Raw genomic sequence first — 20,255 nt, 5'->3', positions numbered from 1 at the left:
CCCACACAGCCATCCCTTCGCACAGGCCCCTGTCTCCTCCTCGCCCCCCACACAGTCATCCCTTCGCACAGGCCCCTGTCTCCTCCTCGCCCCCCACACAGTCATCCCTTCGCACAGGCCCCTGTCTGCTCCTCGCCCCCCACACAGCCATCCCTTCGCACAGGCCCCTGTCTCCTCCTGCTCTGGAGGAGGATGTTAAACCCAGCCTTTCTCTCTCTCACTGTTTGTGACGTGTGTGTTTGTGTCTGTGTGTGTTTGTGCTTTTGTGTGTACATTTGCTTATGATCTGTGTGTGCGTGCACAACACTCATGTGTATGCATGTACAGCTTTCTCAGTATGCACTTGTGTGTGTGCGTGCGGGTGCGTGTGTATCTCCTAGCCAGCAGCTATACTCTCTCTTTCCAGAGCTTCAATAATGAAGGAACTGTAAAGGTCTAACAGTGATGTGAGCCCCCTGCTGTTTCCCCCACCTACACCTCTCTACTCCATCATAGCCAAACGCCAGTAGAGGCTGCAGCTTGGAGGACGGCTCATAATAATGGCTGGAACGGAGCCAATGGTCCCTATGGAACCACGAGCCCGTACTCCCCAATTATGGTGCCACCAACCACCTGTGCCTAACGTTGCAGACCCATAGGGACCTCCAACCTGGCTCTGCGCTCTGAAGCTCATAGTTCCAATTATACATTGAGTCTTGGGGGTGCCCAACATCGCCTGTGGGTGCCTATGACCATATATTTGACAATTGTGGGGGAACACCCATTGATAGATGTTTTCATTCTGATGTTCTCCTGAATCAGCTCAGTCCATCATAGAGGGCCGTGCAGTCTGCTGGGACCTGTGTTGAAATGAACCTGTCGGTCAGGCTGACAGATGATGGGGCTGTGGTTACACTGTTACATCTAGTGATTGTGGAGGACAAATCCTCTCTAGATGAATTGGCTCTCAGTTTCTCTCTCATTTTTCACACAGGCACGCAGCAGGCAGGCAGGCAGGCAGACAGACAGACAGACAGACAGACAGACCTGCCTATGCCAGCCTTAAAATGCCCTCTTAAATCTGCTTGACTGCACCGCGCTCTCTCTCTTTCTCTGTCTCTCTCTTTCTCTGTCTCTCTCTCTTTCTCTGTCTCTCTCTCTTTCTCTGTCTCTCTCTCTCTCTGTCTCTCTCTGTCTCTCTGTCTCTCTCTCTCTCTGTCTCTCTCTCTGTGTCTCTCTGTCTCTCTCTCTCTCTCTCTCTCTCTCTCTCTCTGTCTCTGTCTCTGAACAAGCAGTAAAGATGAGATGGTCTAAGCAGTTGTTCACAGCTGGTTTTGCCTCGGGACCCAAATTGAACCAGGTTGTCTCAGTTACGAGCCAATATTCGCACCGTGAAAAAGAATATCCAAAATACAATATAGGAAATCATTTTTAATGCTATATTGATAGTAAATGTATCAATTATATGAAAAGGAAACAACATTCCCACCTCTTTCATTGTCAATAATTACATTGACAGAATGTTAATAAACATGTTGAAAACAGAATGTTGAAGAATGTTAATAAAGTCACTGGTTTGAGACCCAGATACCACTGCTAATAGCTCTATATTGAAAATACTGTGATTGAAGAAAATTTGTTCAGAGATTATTTTAAAATGTAAATTCATTATAATTTCTACACACTTTCTACCTGGTTTAAATTGGTTAAGTTCAGACTGGACAATCTTTTTCATTATTATTTCATTTTTTAGACATCCCACGCGCGACCCATTCAAAACCTCTCACAACCCAAATTTGTTGAGAATCGCTGGTCTAAGCCCTAAGGGTACCACTGTTGTTGGAAGCCCCTCCCACCATCCCTGCTCCCCAGTAAGTAGGCTGCTCATTGGCAGGTTGTTTTGATGGCTATATTGAAAAGTTATTCTGCAATGACCTTGAGTGTCTGCTCATTGTAGTGCTTGCTAGGATAATGTAATAACCATTCAGCTTATTTATCTGGATAGGCCTAAAAACCTTAAGGTTTTGGGTGTGTCACTGCACAACAAGGGGAACATTAGTTTTGTGGTGTATCATAGAGGCTCTCTCAGACCTTCCCCATACTGTACTAATGACAGATACAGCATAATCTTCAATGACCCCAGACTGCCCTCTCCCCTCTGTCACACCTCTGCTATCCAATACAATCCCTAACGACCAGGCCCAAACTACCTTACCCTCCCCAGTCCCAGTCCATCCATGAACCACTCCCAGTCCATCCATGAACCACTCCCAGTCCATCCATGAACCACTCCTATCACCATCCCTCTCACAGATGCAAATGGCCATCGCATGCCTCTCTTAATGAAATGAAGGAGTCAGTTAACTGAATGACTAATGGAGGCTAATAGGTGGCTGTTAGTAAAGCTTCTTCATTGGGAGCTATTTGAGGATGTGTAATGGGTGTGATGGTGCAGCCCTCTCTCTGCCATGGCAGGTACGGCTAATGATATCATAACCTATGTGAATTGCTAATCGCTGCATTTGCAAGGAATTAACATGCCAAGCTGTGTGTGTGTGTGTCAATGTGCCTGCGTGTGTGTGTGTGTCTTGGCCTGGGCCTTAGAGCTTTCTGGGTAATAACTATAAATATCTCCAACAGACCAGAGAGGGAGGCCCACACACACAGCCTAGCGTACTAGGAGTGTGTACTTGGTTGAAGCTATAGTTCTCCTGTGTATAGATCTACAGAGTTTAATACCATCATACCACCTAGTAGTGTAAGTGCATTTCTTAGGAAATAAGGCCCAAGCTTATACAGTATAATATTAAACTTTGGACTGGGAACCTAATGTTATTCATGTTTATACCATGGCATTGTTGAATACTTGTTTCTGATTGGCTTGAAGGGCATTCTAGAGTGTGCATTATTTAAGTGATAATGCCCGAGAAGCCGGTGTTTGGAGGATATATTGGCACTGGTGTTGTCAGGCCCGAGACCAAGCCAATATATCCTCCAAACACCGGCTTCTCGGGCAGTATCACTTTTATACAACGAGTTACCAACATATTAAAATAATGATTGACATATTTTCATTAAAAACATTTTAATGAATTTATTCATACCATTTCATCCTTTCACAAGATATAGTCCCGACACAAATCTAGGGTTGCTACCCAGGCCGGCTGGTTGTTTGTTCTATCAGTTCGGTTGCCTGAGACGCGACTCAGTCATTCAGTCTTTTTTTTCTGTATCTACAGTATGGACGCGACCCAGTCTTTTTGTTCTGTATCTACCTTATGGACGCGACCCAGTCTTTTTGTTCTGTATCTACAGTATGGACACGACCCAGTCTTTTTGTTCTGTATCTACAGTAGGGACGCGACCCAGTCTTTTTGTTCTGTATCTACAGTATGGACGCGACCCAGTCTTTTTGTTCTGTATCTACAGTATGGACGCGACCCAGTCTTTTTGTTCTGTATCTACAGTATGGACGCGACCCAGTCTTTTTGTTCTGTATCTACAGTATGGACGCGACCCAGTCTTTTTGTTCTGTATCTACAGTATGGACGCGGCCCAGTCTTTTTGTTCTGTATCTACAGTATGGACGCGACCCAGTCTTTTTGTTCTGTATCTACAGTATGGACGCGACCCAGTCTTTTTGTTCTGTATCTACAGTATGGACGCGACCCAGTCTTTTTGTTCTGTATCTACAGTAGGGACGCGACCCAGTCTTTTTGTTCTGTATCTACAGTATGGACGCGACCCAGTCTTTTTGTTCTGTATCTACAGTAGGGACGCGACCCAGTCTTTTTGTTCTGTATCTACAGTAGGGACGCGACCCAGTCTTTTTGTTCTGTATCTACAGTATGGACGCGACCCAGTCTTTTTGTTCTGTATCTACAGTATGGACGCGACCCAGTCTTTTTGTTCTGTATCTACAGTATGGACGCGACCCAGTCTTTTTGTTCTGTATCTACAGTAGGGACGCGACCCAGTCTTTTTGTTCTGTATCTACAGTAGGGACGCGACCCAGTCTTTTTGTTCTGTATCTACAGTATGGACGCGACCCAGTCTTTTTGTTCTGTATCTACAGTATGGACGCGACCCAGTCTTTTTGTTCTGTATCTACAGTATGGACACGACCCAGTCTTTTTGTTCTGTATCTACAGTAGGGACGCGACCCAGTCTTTTTGTTCTGTATCTACAGTAGGGACGCGACCCAGTCTTTTTGTTCTGTATCTACAGTAGGGACGCGACCCAGTCTTTTTGTTCTGTATCTACAGTATGGACGCGACCCAGTCTTTTTGTTCTGTATCTACAGTATGGACGCGACCCAGTCTTTTTGTTCTGTATCTACAGTATGGACGCGACCCAGTCTTTTTGTTCTGTATCTACAGTATGGACACGACCCAGTCTTTTTGTTCTGTATCTACAGTATGGACACGACCCAGTCTTTTTGTTCTGTATCTACAGTATGGACGCGACCCAGTCTTTTTGTTCTGTATCTACAGTATGGACACGACCCAGTCTTTTTGTTCTGTATCTACAGTATGGACGCGACCCAGTCTTTTTGTTCTGTATCTACAGTATGGACGCGACCCAGTCTTTTTGTTCTGTATCTACAGTATGGACGCGACCCAGTCTTTTTGTTCTGTATCTACAGTATGGACGCGACCCAGTCTTTTTGTTCTGTATCTACAGTAGGGACGCGACCCAGTCTTTTTGTTCTGTATCTACAGTATGGACAGTCTTTTTGTTCTGTATCTACAGTATGGACGCGACCCAGTCTTTTTGTTCTGTATCTACAGTAGGGACGCGACCCAGTCTTTTTGTTCTGTATCTACAGTATGGACGCGACCCAGTCTTTTTGTTCTGTATCTACAGTAGGGACGCGACCCAGTCTTTTTGTTCTGTATCTACAGTAGGGACGCGACCCAGTCTTTTTGTTCTGTATCTACAGTATGGACGCGACCCAGTCTTTTTGTTCTGTATCTACCTTATGGACGCGACCCAGTCTTTTTGTTCTGTATCTACAGTATGGACGCGACCCAGTCTTTTTGTTCTGTATCTACAGTATGGACACGACCCAGTCTTTTTGTTCTGTATCTACAGTATGGACGCGACCCAGTCTTTTTGTTCTGTATCTACAGTATGGACGCGACCCAGTCTTTTTGTTCTGTATCTACAGTAGGGACACGACCCAGTCTTTTTGTTCTGTATCTACAGTATGGACGCGACCCAGTCTTTTTGTTCTGTATCTACAGTATGGACGCGACCCAGTCTTTTTGTTCTGTATCTACAGTAGGGACACGACCCAGTCTTTTTGTTCTGTATCTACAGTATGGACGCGACCCAGTCTTTTTGTTCTGTATCTACAGTATGGACGCGACCCAGTCGTTGGTTTTAAATGTTCCATTGCCATAATGGCTGGTAAAGTTCTTATGCCTTGCTTGCTAGTTAGCCAACTACGGCTAACTTAGTCAAGTCAAAAAGTATAGCCAGAATAACAGCAAAGTAGCTGCATTTGCATGTGTTTACGCTGTTTTCTAGTGACATTTATTTGAATACATCCATAACAATGAGCTAATGAGGTGCGATTTCGCCTGGCATAGAAAATGTGCTCACTCGTCAGGACACTGTTGTTCAGAGGAGCAAGCCAACAACACAGCTAACACAATCACTTCAAATTCAATCTGGAAAGACTGCGAACTAGCTTCACTTTTACCTTTTTTCAATTTACATTTCTTTGTATATATCCATAAAATTATGCCAGCTGCGTCATGATTTCGATTGGCTGAAAAACGCTGCCTGTGTCTGTCTGTCTCGTCCCGACTCCGACACCTTCATTACTATGGGACAGCTGGAGATTGAATTTGAATATTGAAGCAATGTTGAAAATGTCGGAGAGACAGACAGCAAGGTTTATACAAATCTTCACTGTTGAAAACGAAATGTTAGTCTAAAATAAATGTGAGAATTTCTAGATGCTTTTCATAGTGGAGATCAAGTTTATAAATTGCTTGGCTGGGTTGATGAGACAGTGGATTGCGCAGTCAGATGGAACAGAGTAATTAAGCATTTTAACTTCATAGATTTAACCGGTGGTAACTTGTGGAATAGACACCAAATGGAATGTGGTTTTAACCAATCAGCATTCAGGATTAGACCCACTCGTTGTATAATTGCTTATATTAGCACGGTAGAACTCAATGGCTCTAGTTCATTCTTACATGTTCCATGTTTGAGCTGATTTTCAAAGCAAAACTTGAATTGAAAACTTTATTGGCATTGTTGAATCAGATTTTCATAATGGCAAGCTAGGACTGATGGTTTGGTTAGCTAAACTAACAAGTTTGTTTGTTTGTTTACCACAGCAACTACTATAGCTATCTAGTAAACCTGCTAGCTACTTCAGTAGATGAACACATTTCTACTGGAAAATTTCGCTAGCGCATCTTGAAACACACCTTCCACGTCGTTCATTATTTTCCATAGAACTCATAGCCCCTCGTTGATTATCCCTCACATAAGGAATAAGAACACTAGATTTTTTAATTCAATACAACTTTATTGATACTGTTTCTATTCAGAATGGATAATTCCCTGTAGTTTGCCCCTTCCTAATCTGTAGGCCTAGGCCTACTACACATGGTCTGCAGAACATTAGCCTAATTAGGCTATGGTATTAGACTTAACTCTGTAACATGTCTGTCCTTCTGCCACCCACATTTCTCCACATCCACTCCTCCATCCAGATACAGGCAACCAGTACCCTTTTCACACTGAGCCAAACTAATCTAAGCTGTACTGGGCTGGCCATTTGCCTGGTTACACATCCAACATAGAATAAGAAAATAGTGGTATCAGAGCCAGACAGTATGGTTTGGGTCAACCCTATGTGAATACAGCCCAGTTAAATGCCATATATTGTACTACTGCAGCTCTGCCTAAGGCCCTGCTGCCATGTGACCTGCTAGAGCTGTGTGCCAGCCAGGCTGTGACAGCACAGGTCAAAGTGGACCAGGTCAGAGAGTGAGGACGGAGGACCTGTAAGTCCTGTTAGCCCACTGAGTGTCATTTCTGTTATTAGCCTCTCCCCGGGACAAGAGGTTAGCGCCAGCACCACCTCTCCTACCCTGTGAAGGATCATTAAGGCCTGATACTCTTTTTAATTGGTTCAGGAAGCATCGCCGTGCAGTGTGCCCCTTTCATTTATCAACTACACCTCTCTACCTCCCCCTCTCTATCTCTTTCTCTCATACACACACTCCATCTCTCTCTCTCTCCTCTCTACCTCCCCCTCTCTCTCTCTCCTCTCTACCTCCCCCTCTCTATCTCGTTCTCTCATACACACACTCCATCTCTCTCTCTCTCCTCTCTACCTCCCCCTCTCTATCTCTTTCTCTCATACACACACTCCATCTCTCTCTCTCCTCTCTTCTCTCTCCCTCTTTCCTCACTCTCCATGCATGACTTTAAATTGGCCCACAGCCATAGGCCTAATTAACAGGCCTAATCTCTTCCCCACCTCCTGACAGACTAATCTATATTCCATTAACCAGGCAGTAGGTTTGGTCTCTGGTTGGGAACTGGGAAGGTGAGTAGTGTTGTATACTGCTGGTATTATCCCTCTCACAACACAAGGCCAAGAACTATTCTTAGGGACGTTATGCACGAAGACGCGACACACTTTGCTGTGAGGAGTATTTTTAAGGAAGAGTCGACGTCAAAGGTTGACTTCTAGGTAGACTTAAGATATTTTTAAAAGGAAAACGTTTAGGCAAACGCTGAAGTGAGAGAGAAGCAGTGGATCATCTCTATTATTCCTGTACTATGCACTTTATTAGTCATCAAAAGAAAAGTAGGCTGTCATTGATTAAAGTTCTAGGGACCAGTACCACACACTGTCTCCTATATTTGCTCTGAAGGAACACTATGTTCACTTGCTCAGCTCTCTCTGTTACAACAGCCTACTAGCCTATACAACCAGCATTACAGCACTACCTAGTGGGTGAAAATATAGGCTAACTGTTGATATGGTGGGTCTTGTGGGCTCTATGATTGGCTAAAGTGTGTGCACAGTTATAGTGTGAGTTCCATCCTGTCCTAGGATGATAAATGTCAATTTCCCTAACTGTGTTTTAGTGGAGTCCTACTCAAAGGCCTGCAGAGGGAGGCAGAAGTAAGAGTGGCAGGCACACTAATACAGGCTCTGAGTCTGTGATGAGGTTATTATGGACTGTTTAGAGACTCACACCTGTGCCTCTGGCTCCCTCTTTATCTCGTTCTGTCTCTTTTACTCTCACTCACTCACTCACTCACTCACTCACTCACTCACTCACTCACTCACTCACTCACTCACTCACTCACTCACTCACTCACTCACTCACTCACTCACTCACTCACTCACTCACTCACTCACTCACTCACTCACTCACTCACTCACTCACTCACTGTCACTCACTTTAGAGGGAAGCCCCCCCCAGCACACTCATTTCTCTGCCAGGAGGCCTATTTGCATGTTAACCGTTGGGTTGCCAAGGCTCCACCAAGCCATGTGACCAGTTAAGCATGTGTGTTTGGCTGCCTGCCTGCATTCACTGTTCCTGTTTCTCCCTTGTTTTCACCAACACATTCTCAGCCTAGAGAGACAATACACCCTGTGCAGAGCCAGTCGCTGGCAGATAAAAGCCTTCCTGTGTATGAATCTACGTATACATGGGTGTTATTGAATCTCTCCCTAGCTTTCTCTATCTACCTCTCTCTTTCTCTATCTACCTCTTTCTCTATCTACCTCTATCTGTTCCTCCTACCTCTCTCTTTCTCTATCTACCTCTATCTGTTTCTCCTACCTACCTCCCTCTTTCTCTATCTACCTCTATCTGTTGCTCCTACCTCTCTCTTTCTCTATCTACCTCTATCTGTTGCTCCTACCTCTCTCTTTCTCTATCTACCTCTATCTGTTCCTCCTACCTCTCTCTTTCTCTATCTACCTCTATTCCTCCTCTCTCTTTCTCTATCTACCTCTATCTGTTTCTCCTACCTCTCTCTTTCTCTATCTACCTCTATCTGTTCCTCCTACCTCTCTCTTTCTCTATCTACCTCTATCTGTTTCTCCTACCTACCTCTCTCTTTCTCTATCTACCTCTTTCTCTATCTACCTCTATCTGTTGCTCCTACCTCTCTCTTTCTCTATCTACCTCTATCTGTTGCTCCTACCTCTCTCTTTCTCTATCTACCTCTATCTGTTGCTCCTACCTCTCTCTTTCTATATCTACCTCTATCTGTTCCTCCTACCTCTCTCTTTCTCTATCTACCTCTATCTGTTTCTCCTACCTACCTCTCTCTTTCTCTATCTACCTCTATCTGTTTCTCCTACCTACCTCCCTCTTTCTCTATCTACCTCTATCTGTTGCTCCTACCTCTCTCTTTCTCTATCTACCTCTATCTGTTGCTCCTACCTACCTCTCTCTCTCTTTCTCTATCTACCTCTATCTGTTTCTCCTACCTCTCTCTTTCTCTATCTACCTCTATCTGTTTCTCCTACCTCTCTCTTTCTCTATCTACCTCTTTCTCTATCTACCTCTATCTGTTTCTCCTACCTCTCTCTCTCTTTCTCTATCTACCTCTATCTGTTGCTCCTACCTACCTCTCTCTTTCTCTATCTACCTCTTTCTCTATCTACCTCTATCTGTTGCTCCTACCTCTCTCTTTCTCTATCTACCTCTATCTGTTGCTCCTACCTCTCTCTCTCTTTCTCTATCTACCTCTATCTGTTGCTCCTACCTACCTCCCTCTTTCTCTATCTACCTCTATCTGTTGCTCCTACCTCTCTCTTTCTCTATCTACCTCTATCTGTTTCTCCTACCTCTCTCTTTCTCTATCTACCTCTATCTGTTTCTCCTACCTACCTCTCTCTCATTGAACAGCCTGTTATGTAGTCTTTTACATTATGATGTCGGTCCCAGACTAAAAGGATGCTGTCTGTCCGTCCCAGTGAACCCCTCAGTGTACTATACATCAGCACACTGTACTCCATATCAGGTGTTGAAATGTTCATGCTCAACATGCAGTATATAATATGGCTGCATACCTGTTATTAAAATATCTCCCTGAATTACACTATACATGCAGTATTTTTACCTGTGTTCTTGACATTGTTCTACAGCTGTGCATTGATCTTTTTCAGGGGCTCTGTGAGAGTGAGGCTCTGTCTCTGTGAGAGTGAGGCTCTGTTTCTGTGAGAGTGAGGCCCACTGCCACTACGCAATAGTTTATTCCTGTTGTATGGAATGCTCCCCTCTGGCATGTGACATGTTCTCGCTCCACAGCAGGGACGGTAATTGGCATGTTGTGTCATTTAGTTCCCTTCGTTCCGTCTCTCCTAGAACAGGAGTCCAACTCCCAAGGCCTAGCCTGACAGCTAGCCTATATCAGATGCCCACTCAAACATGGGGAGAACACACATATAGCCTACCGCTAGTAAGCACGCACACAGACACATGAATGCGCACACAAACACACAGCACAGGCTAATGTATCTAGATATGGGCATGGGGACAAGCACATGGGCACTAGATTGGAGTTAACACAACCTACTGTGTACATTGTGACCTCCCACACATACTCTACGTTGGACTTTAACCAGTCTTATGTTATTCCTACAGTTGTACAGTTCAATGTTTTGTCATGTTTGTAGTTCCAATGTTCTTCCACAGAGTTAGGTGTCTGGCAGGTTTTGTAAGAGAGTTGTGCTGAGACATCGGCTGGAGATAGCAGAGCCAAATGATATTGCAGCTGAGCTGTTGTTTATTTAGCCAGTCAGGAAGGAGAGCTTTCCTTTTAGCTTTCACCTTTGTTTGCCACTACTGATGAGAGGGCCAGTTAAATTCATCAGTCAGTCTCTCTTTATTTCCTACCTCTCTCTCCCCTTCTCTTTCTCTCTAGTTTCCCCAACGCCTAATGGAAAGCTAGGAATATTGACATAGATTATGACTTACTTAAGGCCTACTAATCATACTAGTCTACTTATTAAAGCGATAAAGCAACACAGATCAGCTAAGTGAACTAGGCCTATGTCCTTAAGAGCTCAGTGCCCCTTTCAGCTATTATCCATGTGAGATAATTCTGCTCTAATATCATTAACCAGTGTTACATTTCAGACAGGGAGAGAGCTGCTGCTCTGCTGCAAATGTCCTTCCCTTAGCCACATAGCCATGTAGCCTTTAGCCTGTAGCTTACTAGTCTGTAGCTTCAGACCTGTTACTGTTATTTCTAACTAGCAGGGAGCTAACTATCCATCTCCAGGTACTTAGCCTTATCTGGTGATGTGTGTGTCTCCACTCTGGGTCCTAACCCTGTGCCTAACCCTGTGCCAGGCAGGCTCCAGGCCAGCCAGGCATGTCTCTCTGGTGATGTGTGTGTCTCCACTCTGGGACCTAACCCTGTGCCAAGGCAGGCTCTAGGCCAGCCAGGCATGTCTGTGTGTTCCCCTCCCAGCACCATGTGCCTGCTGGAGCACATGGCCCTTGCGTCATGTTCCAGGGAGCCCCCTCCCTCTCTTCCATCGCCCCTCCAGTCAGACTGTCAGTCAGGGAAGGGAGAGAAGGCTCGTCACGGTCTGTCCTTTCACATCTCGCACGCATTTGTGTGTGTGGGGGGCTATCCTGTCACCTCTTTCGAGAGCGATTTTCTTCCTGTGTGGCTGGGTGGCCAGCATCTATCTGCGTCTCTCTTTCCCCACCAGAGTGTGTCTGAGATCAGTGCTTTACCGACAGTCTCTGGGAGGGAGCTCTCAGTGTGTTAGTGTGCTGTACTAGGGACAGTACTGTGGCTTTTTAGCCTCATGGTTTCATGGTTTTGCTCACGTTGGTTGTTTGCTGTTTGGTTGTTTAATAGTGTATTGTTTCGTTTTTTCTCATAGTGGATTTTCATGTTATGATTCTGTACAACATAAAATGATGTCACTCAGTTTTTTGTGTATACGGTTTTATGTATAGAGCAATGTGCAACACATTGCATTCCATTTATGTTAATCTCTGTGCTTGTGTAGAAATTCAGTGCTTTTGGGGTTAAGTTGTGAAAGTTAATGTAATAACTGCTAGCACCATCTGCTGGCCTACTTCCTCACAAAGAGAGAGTGAGTGAGAGAGAGAGAGAGAACGAGTCTGGATTTTAACGACATCTCTAATATTCATGCTGATGCATTTTGCTGCTTTGTGCTGCTTTCATTTTCCACCGCTCTGCTGCTGGAGACTCCAGCTCCTCGCCATACACACCCCAGCACGGGAGAGGGAGGGCAGAGAGGGAAGAGGAGGGGAAAACTAGTGGAAAAAGGAAAACAACCAAGCAAGCAAGCACAAAACCCTTTTTGTGTACAAAGGAGTAGCCTACCTTACCCTGGGATGTAAGTGAAAGAGGCACGAACGAAGAGAGCAAGAAAAAGGAACGAGTAGAGAGAGGTAGAGCGAGCGGACGGAGAGAGCACGCGATTGCTAGCGGAGGGGAATCAATGAGAAGGGAGGGAAGAGAGGAGGGTAGAGCGAGAGAGCGACGCTGACACTCACACCACGACCCGCCTGAGCCGGACGGAGCTGAAGCACGCAGTAGCAGCAGAATGAGACGAGCTTCCTGGACTGCCACTGCCTCGCACCTCTTCTGGCGCAACCAGCCCTGCTCCCAGCTCTCCCAGTGATCTAACAGCCCAGCCCCATGCACTCCTACTGAGCCTGAGCCCTGCCCGCTAGGGGAGGAGAGGAGAGGAGGTGAAGGAGAGGAGGCTCCACCGCCCCCGCCTGTACGCTGCCTGTGGAGGGGGGAGGGGGTGGACACGCAGCTCAAGCAAGACAGACCATCGAACGAACGAAAGAGAGAGTGAGCGAGAGAGAGAGAGAAAAAACCCGGCAAAAGGGCAAGGCTTTTGTTAGGTGGTTGGAGAGAGAGGGGGAGGAAGAACAAAAAAAAATAGAAAAAAACATGTCTACAGTGAAGAGGCCAAGAGGAAGGGTAAGTGAGCTGCACAGAGAGAGAGGGGAGGGAGGAGGGAGGAGGGGCCGGACGACAGGAACTGAACAACTGAACAACCTCCTCTGCTACTGGCTCATGCTGCCTGCCTGATGCAGCTCCACTGTCGCCATCTTGAACTCCTTGTTGCTGCTCTTTCCCATACTAATTTGCTTAGCTGTGCTAGCTATGCTCTCCCTTCACTACCCCCCTCCTTTCACTTTGTTCCTCGTTTTCTCTCATCTCCCACACCCCCTCCTCCATAGATTCCTTCCCATCTCTGGTTCGATGCAAAAGGCGACGTGTGTGTGTGTGTGTGTGTGTGTGTGTGTGTGTGTGTGTGTGTGTGTGTGTGTGTGTGTGTGTGTGTGTGTGTGTGTGTGTGTGTGTGTGTGTCACATAAGATGAGTACATCAGTCACACAGCACTGCATGAGGGACTGAGGGAAGTAAGGGGTTAGTGAGTGAGCGGACTAACTGGCCCAAATGTCCTGGCTATCTCTATCTCTCTGTAGTCTCTCCTTACTGTAATAGTGCAAAGTGTTTTCATGGGAGCGTGTGGTGGCAGAGAGAGAGATTGAAATCACTGCAGTGCTGGCAGCCTGTAATTTCAGTTATTTATAGTCGTATTACACAGCTGCAGAACACTTGGTTTTGGTGCATTTTTCTTCTCTCTCCCTTTCTCACTCACTTTTCATACAAACTCTCATTCCTGCTCTCATTGCCGCCCTCTCTCCCCTTTGCTCCTTCCCTCTCTTCCCTGTTCTTTACCTTGACTTTCTCTTTCCTCCCCTTCTTTTTTTACCTTGGACTTGAATAATGAGAATATTTCAGTTCTGGGCAATGATTTCCTGGGCATCACAGCACACGTTAAACCTAAAATTCTGTAGCTACAGCTCTTGTTTATCTTCCAAATGAACTGTCATTTATTTCTCCCCTCCCCCCGCTTTGTTTGTGGCAGTTCAAGATAATTCTCTTTATTTAGCAGTCAGGAAAGCAACTGGCTGTGCCGTGCTGTGGCTCGGCCTCGGGTCATGTAGCCATCCACTCTGACTGCAACACGTAGAGATTAGCTCATCCATTTATAGGCTCTGGGCCCACCCGAAGGGAATAAAACTCAGCCCATGTTTTATTCCCATTTTATCACGTATCAGCCTTGTCTGTATTATTTATTCTAGTTTGGCTGAATGTCAGTGTGCCGGTCCTGCCTCTCTCTGTTTCTTTCTGCCTGTCTTAATGAAACTTTGTGCTGCTGCAATCTATGTGACTAGAGGGGAAAAATGTGTGGCTAGTAGAAAGTTCAGAGAGCAACACTTTTAGCATGTCTGTGAGGTAGTGGGGTAGAGACACAGCAGCAGAATGGGATATTCTATTGACTGGTTGTTTAAGTCTTTAAAAGGCTATCAAGGCTATGCTAAGCCTATGTCAAGGCTATACCATTATCAAGGCTTAGAGGGCCTAATAAGAGAGGTACAACCAACTAGCTAACAGTGTTGTGACTTCTGCTGTGTGTGTTTTCTAGACCAGCTGGCTGTTGTTTTTAGTGTTCTGTTTTCTAGATCGATCAGTGTAACTTCCCTTTCGACAATCACATTCATATCATACGGCCTTAGAGTGCAATGAAAATGCGTACTTTTCCTCATCTGCCATTTCTTGGAAATGATGAGTTAAGCTTCCTGAGAAGGCTGATTTCTGAGTATGTCTCTCCTCTGTCAGCTACTGCTAAAGGCTAAGACTACAAACTACACATAGCTCATAGCATGTTGCTTCATTTCTAGTCTTTCTCTGTCTGTCTCTCTCTCCCCACGTCACTAAGCAGCAGTGTAAGTATACAGCTTGATTGTTATGCACATGGGGTTTTTCAGAGCTTCGCTGGTTCACTTTTGTAATCCCATTCCTTTGTGTTTACAACATTTCCTTATTGAGCCTGCCTGGGTGACTTGACTCTCATTCCAGGCAGCAAAGCTGATATGGTACATTTCACACTTCTGTTCCTGAGGGGGAAGATGATGTGTGAGAGGCTGTGGAGGGTTAACTGAGGGGGAAGATGATGTGTGAGAGGCTGTGGAGGGTTAACTGAGGGGGAAGATGATGTGTGAGAGGCTATGGAGGGTTAACTGAGGGGGAAGATGATGTGTGAGAGGCTGTGGAGGGTTAACTGAGGGGAAAGATGATGTGTGAGAGGCTGTGGAGGGTTAACTGAGGGGGATGATGTGTGAGAGGCTGTGGAGGGTTAACTGAAGGGGAAGATGATGTGTGAGAGGCTGTGGAGGGTTAACTGAAGGGGAAGATGATGTGTGAGAGAGGCTGTGGAGGGTTAACTGAGGGGGAAGATGATGTGTGAGGGAGGCTGTGGAGGGTTAACTGAGGGGGAAGATGATGTGTGAGGCTGTGGAGGGTTAACTGAGGGGGAAGATGATGTGTGAGAGGCTGTGGAGGGTTAACTGAAGGGGAAGATGATGTGTGAGAGGCTGTGGAGGGTTAACTGAAGGGGAAGATGATGTGTGAGAGGCTGTGGAGGGTTAACTGAGGGGGAAGATGATGTGTGAGAGAGACTGTGGAGGGTTAACTGAAGGGGAAGATGACGTGTGAGAGGCTGTGGAGGGTTAACTGAAGGGGAAGATGATGTGTGAGAGGCTATGGAGGGTTAACTGAAGGGGAAGATGATGTGTGAGAGGCTGTGGAGGGTTAACTGAAGGGGAAGATGATGTGTGAGAGAGGCTGTGGAGGGTTAACTGAGGGGGAAGATGATGTGCGAGAGGCTATGGAGGGTTAACTGAGGGGGAAGATGATGTGTGAGAGGCTGTGGAGGGTTAACTGAGGGGGAAGATGATGTGTGAGAGGCTGTGGAGGGTTAACTGAGGGGGAAGATGATGTGTGAGAGGCTGTGGAGGGTTAACTGAGGGGAAGATGATGTGTGAGAGGCTGTGGAGGGTTAACTGAAGGGGAATGTGAGAACTAGGAGATAAATGATCTAACTATTCAGTCTGAGATTCAGGAATGTAGGTTTGGTTTGACTACATGAGAACATGAGCATAGTGGGGGGGATTAGTGTGTGTGTGGGGGGATTAAGGTGTGTGTGTGTTAACGACCACAAGATCATCCACTTCGCAGGAAATGACATTAAGATCAGACCGAGAGTCCTTTGTAATACACAGCTCTTTCCAGTCTTGCTATTAATGCAGATGTATGTATGTTACAATGACATCATCATGTTGGTATATGTGTTCTCTCAGTCTGATTAATATCCCCCCTCCTCTCTCTCCTCTTCTCTCCAGCCTCCCAAGAACAAGAATGCTAATGGTCCCAACAGCCACACAGCAGCGCGGGTCCTCAGCCCCCCGATGAAGAGCAGCTCATCCTCCTCGTCTTCGTCCTCCTACAGCTCGTCGTTGGAGAAGCGGGCCCAGCGGAGGCTGGTGAAGGAGCAGAGGGAGCAGCAGCAGCAGCAACTGATGGAGGAGGCTGGGGAGGACAAGCAGCAGAAGGCTAACAGGATCATCCATGAGGCCATTGCTAAGGCCCGGGAGAGAGGAGAGAAGAACATCCCCAGGGTTATGAGTCCAGAGAGCTTCCCCTCTGGGAGCTCCTCGGCCCACAGGAGAGAGAGGGAGAGGGACAGAGACAGGGAGAGGGACCGAGGCAACAAGACCAGGACCAAGGCCTCCAAGAAGGCCCGCATTGTGTCCTCGTCCAAGCCCAAACAGAAGGCCAAGATCGGGTAGGTGTCTCACTGACCTTGTTCTCATATGCCTCACTATGCCCTTATAACACCACAGCTGTATGGCATGATATAGGGCCACGGTGTTGTATTTGTTTTGAAAAGTAATTTCAGTGGCCTTCCACATTAAATCTACCATTTTGTTTTTGCTCTGCATCCTGTCTAACGCAAGTTGTGTCACACTGTCTATTCTCCTTTACGGCTTGGCTTCCTTAGTGCCCATTCATTTCTGGAGCACAATAGAATAGCTAGTTGACTAGCTGCTAGCAGCTGCTAGCTTGTGACAGACATAGCTGCTCGTAAAATAGTAGCTGCCATGATGGCAGCTCAAAGTTCATTTTAAAATTCATGACACAGACAGACAGGAAGGAGCAACAATGGCTGCCGTTAGCATTTAGGCTAGCTTGCTGAAAATAGGACAGCTAGGTTATGACAGAGACTAGTGGATATAGGGATTTAGTATATACTGTATGCAGTTCCCTTCCCCCTGTACAATGAAACTGTGTTGTTATACTCTAAGCCACACCCAGTGTGAGCTCATGTAATATCTGAGGCGGAGAAAGACAGGCAGCCAGGCTTGGAGACAGGAAGAAGGCAGGCAGGCTGGGAGTCAGGAAGACTGGCAAGCTGACTGGCTGGGAGGCAGAAAGACAGGCAGCCAGGCTTGGAGACAGGAAGAAGGCAGGCAGGCTGGGAGTCAGGAAGACTGGCAAGCTGACTGGCTGGGAGGCATAAAGACAGGCAGCCAGGCTTGGAGACAGGAAGAAGGCAGGCAGGCTGGGAGTCAGGAAGACTGGCAAGCTGACTGGCTGGGAGGCAGAAAGACAGGCAGCCAGGCTTGGAGACAGGAAGAAGGCAGGCAGGCTGGGAGTCAGGAAGACTGGCAAGCTGACTGGCTGGGAGGCAGAAAGACAGGCAGCCAGGCTTGGAGACAGGAAGAAGGCAGGCAGGCTGGGAGTCAGGAAGACTGGCAAGCTGACTGGCTGGGAGGCAGAAAGACAGGCAGCCAGGCTTGGAGACAGGAAGAAGGCAGGCAGGCTGGGAGTCAGGAAGACTGGCAAGCTGACTGGCTGGGAGGCAGAAAGACAGGCAGCCAGGCTTGGAGACAGGAAGAAGGCAGGCAGGCTGGGAGTCAGGAAGACTGGCAAGCTGACTGGCTGGGAGGCAGAAAGACAGCATTCAATCTTGGAGGCAGGAACACGTGTAGGCAAGCTGAGAGGAAGGAAGACGTGCAGGCAAGCTGGGAGGCAGGGAGACATGCAGGCAAGCTGGGGGGCAGGGAGACATGCAGGCAAGCTGGGGGGCAGGGAGACATGCAGGCAAGCTGGGAGGCAGGGAGACATGCTGGCAAGCTGGGGGGCAGGGAGACATGCAGGCAAGCTGGGGGGCAGGGAGACATGCAGGCAAGCTGGGAGGCAGGGAGACATGCAGGCAAGCTGGGAGGCAGGGAGACATGCTGGGAGGCAGGGAGACATGCTGGGAGGCAGGGAGACATGCAGGCAAGCTGGGAGGCAGGGAGACATGCAGGCAAGCTGGGAGGCAGGGAGACATGCAGGCAAGCTGGGGGGCAGGGAGACATGCTGGGAGGCAGGGAGACATGCAGGCAAGCTGGGAGGCAGGGAGACATGCAGGCAAGCTGGGAGGCAGGGAGACATGCTGGGAGGCAGGGAGACATGCAGGCAAGCTGGGGGGCAGGGAGACATGCAGGCAAGCTGGGGGGCAGGGAGACATGCAGGCAAGCTGGGAGGCAGGGAGACATGCTGGGAGGCAGGGAGACATGCAGGCAAGCTGGGAGGCAGGGAGACATGCAGGCAAGCTGGGAGGCAGGGAGACATGCTGGCAAGCTGGGAGGCAGGAAGACATGCAGGCAAGCTGGGAGGCAGGGAGACATGCAGGCAAGCTGGGAGGCAGGGAGACATGCAGGCAAGCTGGGGGGCAGGAAGACATGCAGTCAAGCTGGGAGGCAGGGAGACATGCAGGCAAGCTGGGAGGCAGGGAGACATGCTGGCAAGCTGGGGGGCAGGAAGACATGCAGGCAAGCTGGGGGCAGGAAGACATGCAGGCAAGCTGGGAGGCAGGGAGACATGCAGGCAAGCTGGGAGGCAGGCAAGCGGGGCAGGAAGACATGCAGGCAAGCTGGGAGGCAGGGAGACATGCAGGCAAGCTGGGAGGCAGGGAGACATGCTGGCAAGCTGGGGGGCAGGAAGACATGCAGGCAAGCTGGGGGGCAGGAAGACATGCAGGCAAGCTGGGAGGCAGGGAGACATGCAGGCAAGCTGGGAGGCAGGGAGACATGCAGGCAAGCTGGGGGGCAGGAAGACATGCAGGCAAGCTGGGAGGCAGGGAGACATGCAGGCAAGCTGGGAGGCAGGGAGACATGCAGGCAAGCTGGGGGGCAGGGAGACATGCAGGCAAGCTGGGAGGCAGGGAGACATGCAGGCAAGCTGGGGGGCAGGGAGACATGCAGGCAAGCTGGGGGGCAGGGAGACATGCAGGCAAGCTGGGGGGCAGGGAGACATGCAGGCAAGCTGGGGGCAGGAAGACATGCTGGGAGGCAGGGAGACATGCAGGCAAGCTGGGGGGCAGGGAGACATGCAGGCAAGCTGGGAGGCAGGGGGACATGCAGGCAAGCTGGGAGGCAGGGAGACATGCAGGCAAGCTGGGGGGCAGGAAGACATGCAGGCAAGCTGAGAGGCAGGGAGACATGCTGGGAGGCAGGGAGACATGCAGGCAAGCTGGGGGGCAGGGAGACATGCAGGCAAGCTGGGGGGCAGGGAGACATGCAGGCAAGCTGGGAGGCAGGAAGACATGCTGGGAGGCAGGGAGACATGCAGGCAAGCTGGGGGGCAGGGAGACATGCAGGCAAGCTGGGAGGCAGGAAGACATGCTGGGAGGCAGGGAGACATGCAGGCAAGCTGGGGGGCAGGGAGACATGCAGGCAAGCTGGGAGGCAGGAAGACATGCTGGGAGGCAGGGAGACATGCAGGCAAGCTGGGGGGCAGGGAGACATGCTGGGAGGCAGGGAGACATGCAGGCAAGCTGGGAGGCAGGGAGACATGCAGGCAAGCTGGGGGCAGGAAGACATGCAGGCAAGCTGGGGGCAGGGAGACATGCAGGCAAGCTGGGAGGCAGGGAGACATGCAGGCAAGCTGGGGGCAGGGAGACATGCAGGCAAGCTGGGAGGCAGGGAGACATGTAGGCAAGCTGGGGGCAGGGAGACATGCAGGCAAGCTGGGAGGCAGGGAGACATGCAGGCAAGCTGGGGGCAGGGAGACATGCAGGCAAGCTGGGGGGCAGGGAGACATGCAGGCAAGCTGGGGGCAGGGAGACATGCAGGCAAGCTGGGAGGCAGGGAGACATGCAGGCAAGCTGGGGGGCAGGGAGACATGCAGGCAAGCTGGGAGGCAGGGAGACATGCAGGCAAGCTGGGGGCAGGGAGACATGCAGGCAAGCTGGGAGGCAGGGAGACATGTAGGCAAGCTGGGGGGCAGGAAGACATGCAGGCAAGCTGGGAGGCAGGGAGACATGCAGGCAAGCTGGGGGCAGGGAGACATGCAGGCAAGCTGGGGGGC

At 48.7% G+C, this 20,255-nt stretch overlaps 1 protein-coding gene across 8 annotated transcripts in view; it reads left to right on the top strand.

Moving 5' to 3' along the window:
- LOC106587586 (chromodomain-helicase-DNA-binding protein 9) overlaps nucleotides 1-20,255 on the top strand; it is a 121,828-nt gene that overhangs the window by 22,950 nt on the left and 78,623 nt on the right. For 7 of the 8 annotated variants that reach the window (XM_045708563.1, XM_045708564.1, XM_045708565.1 and 4 more), the window contains one exon: nucleotides 16,241-16,683. In XM_045708563.1, coding sequence (XP_045564519.1) covers nucleotides 16,241-16,683 — 443 coding nt within the window. Of the gene's footprint in view, nucleotides 1-12,072; nucleotides 12,967-16,240; nucleotides 16,684-20,255 lie in introns of those variants that run through there. The other variant, XM_045708566.1, reaches the window with a different exon arrangement.

Source organism: Salmo salar, chromosome ssa26 (assembly GCF_905237065.1).
Source record: "Salmo salar chromosome ssa26, Ssal_v3.1, whole genome shotgun sequence".
NCBI classification, from domain to species: domain Eukaryota; kingdom Metazoa; phylum Chordata; class Actinopteri; order Salmoniformes; family Salmonidae; genus Salmo; species Salmo salar.
Note: the sequence above shows the minus strand (reverse complement) of the source record. Positions and strands in the feature narration are given on the sequence as shown.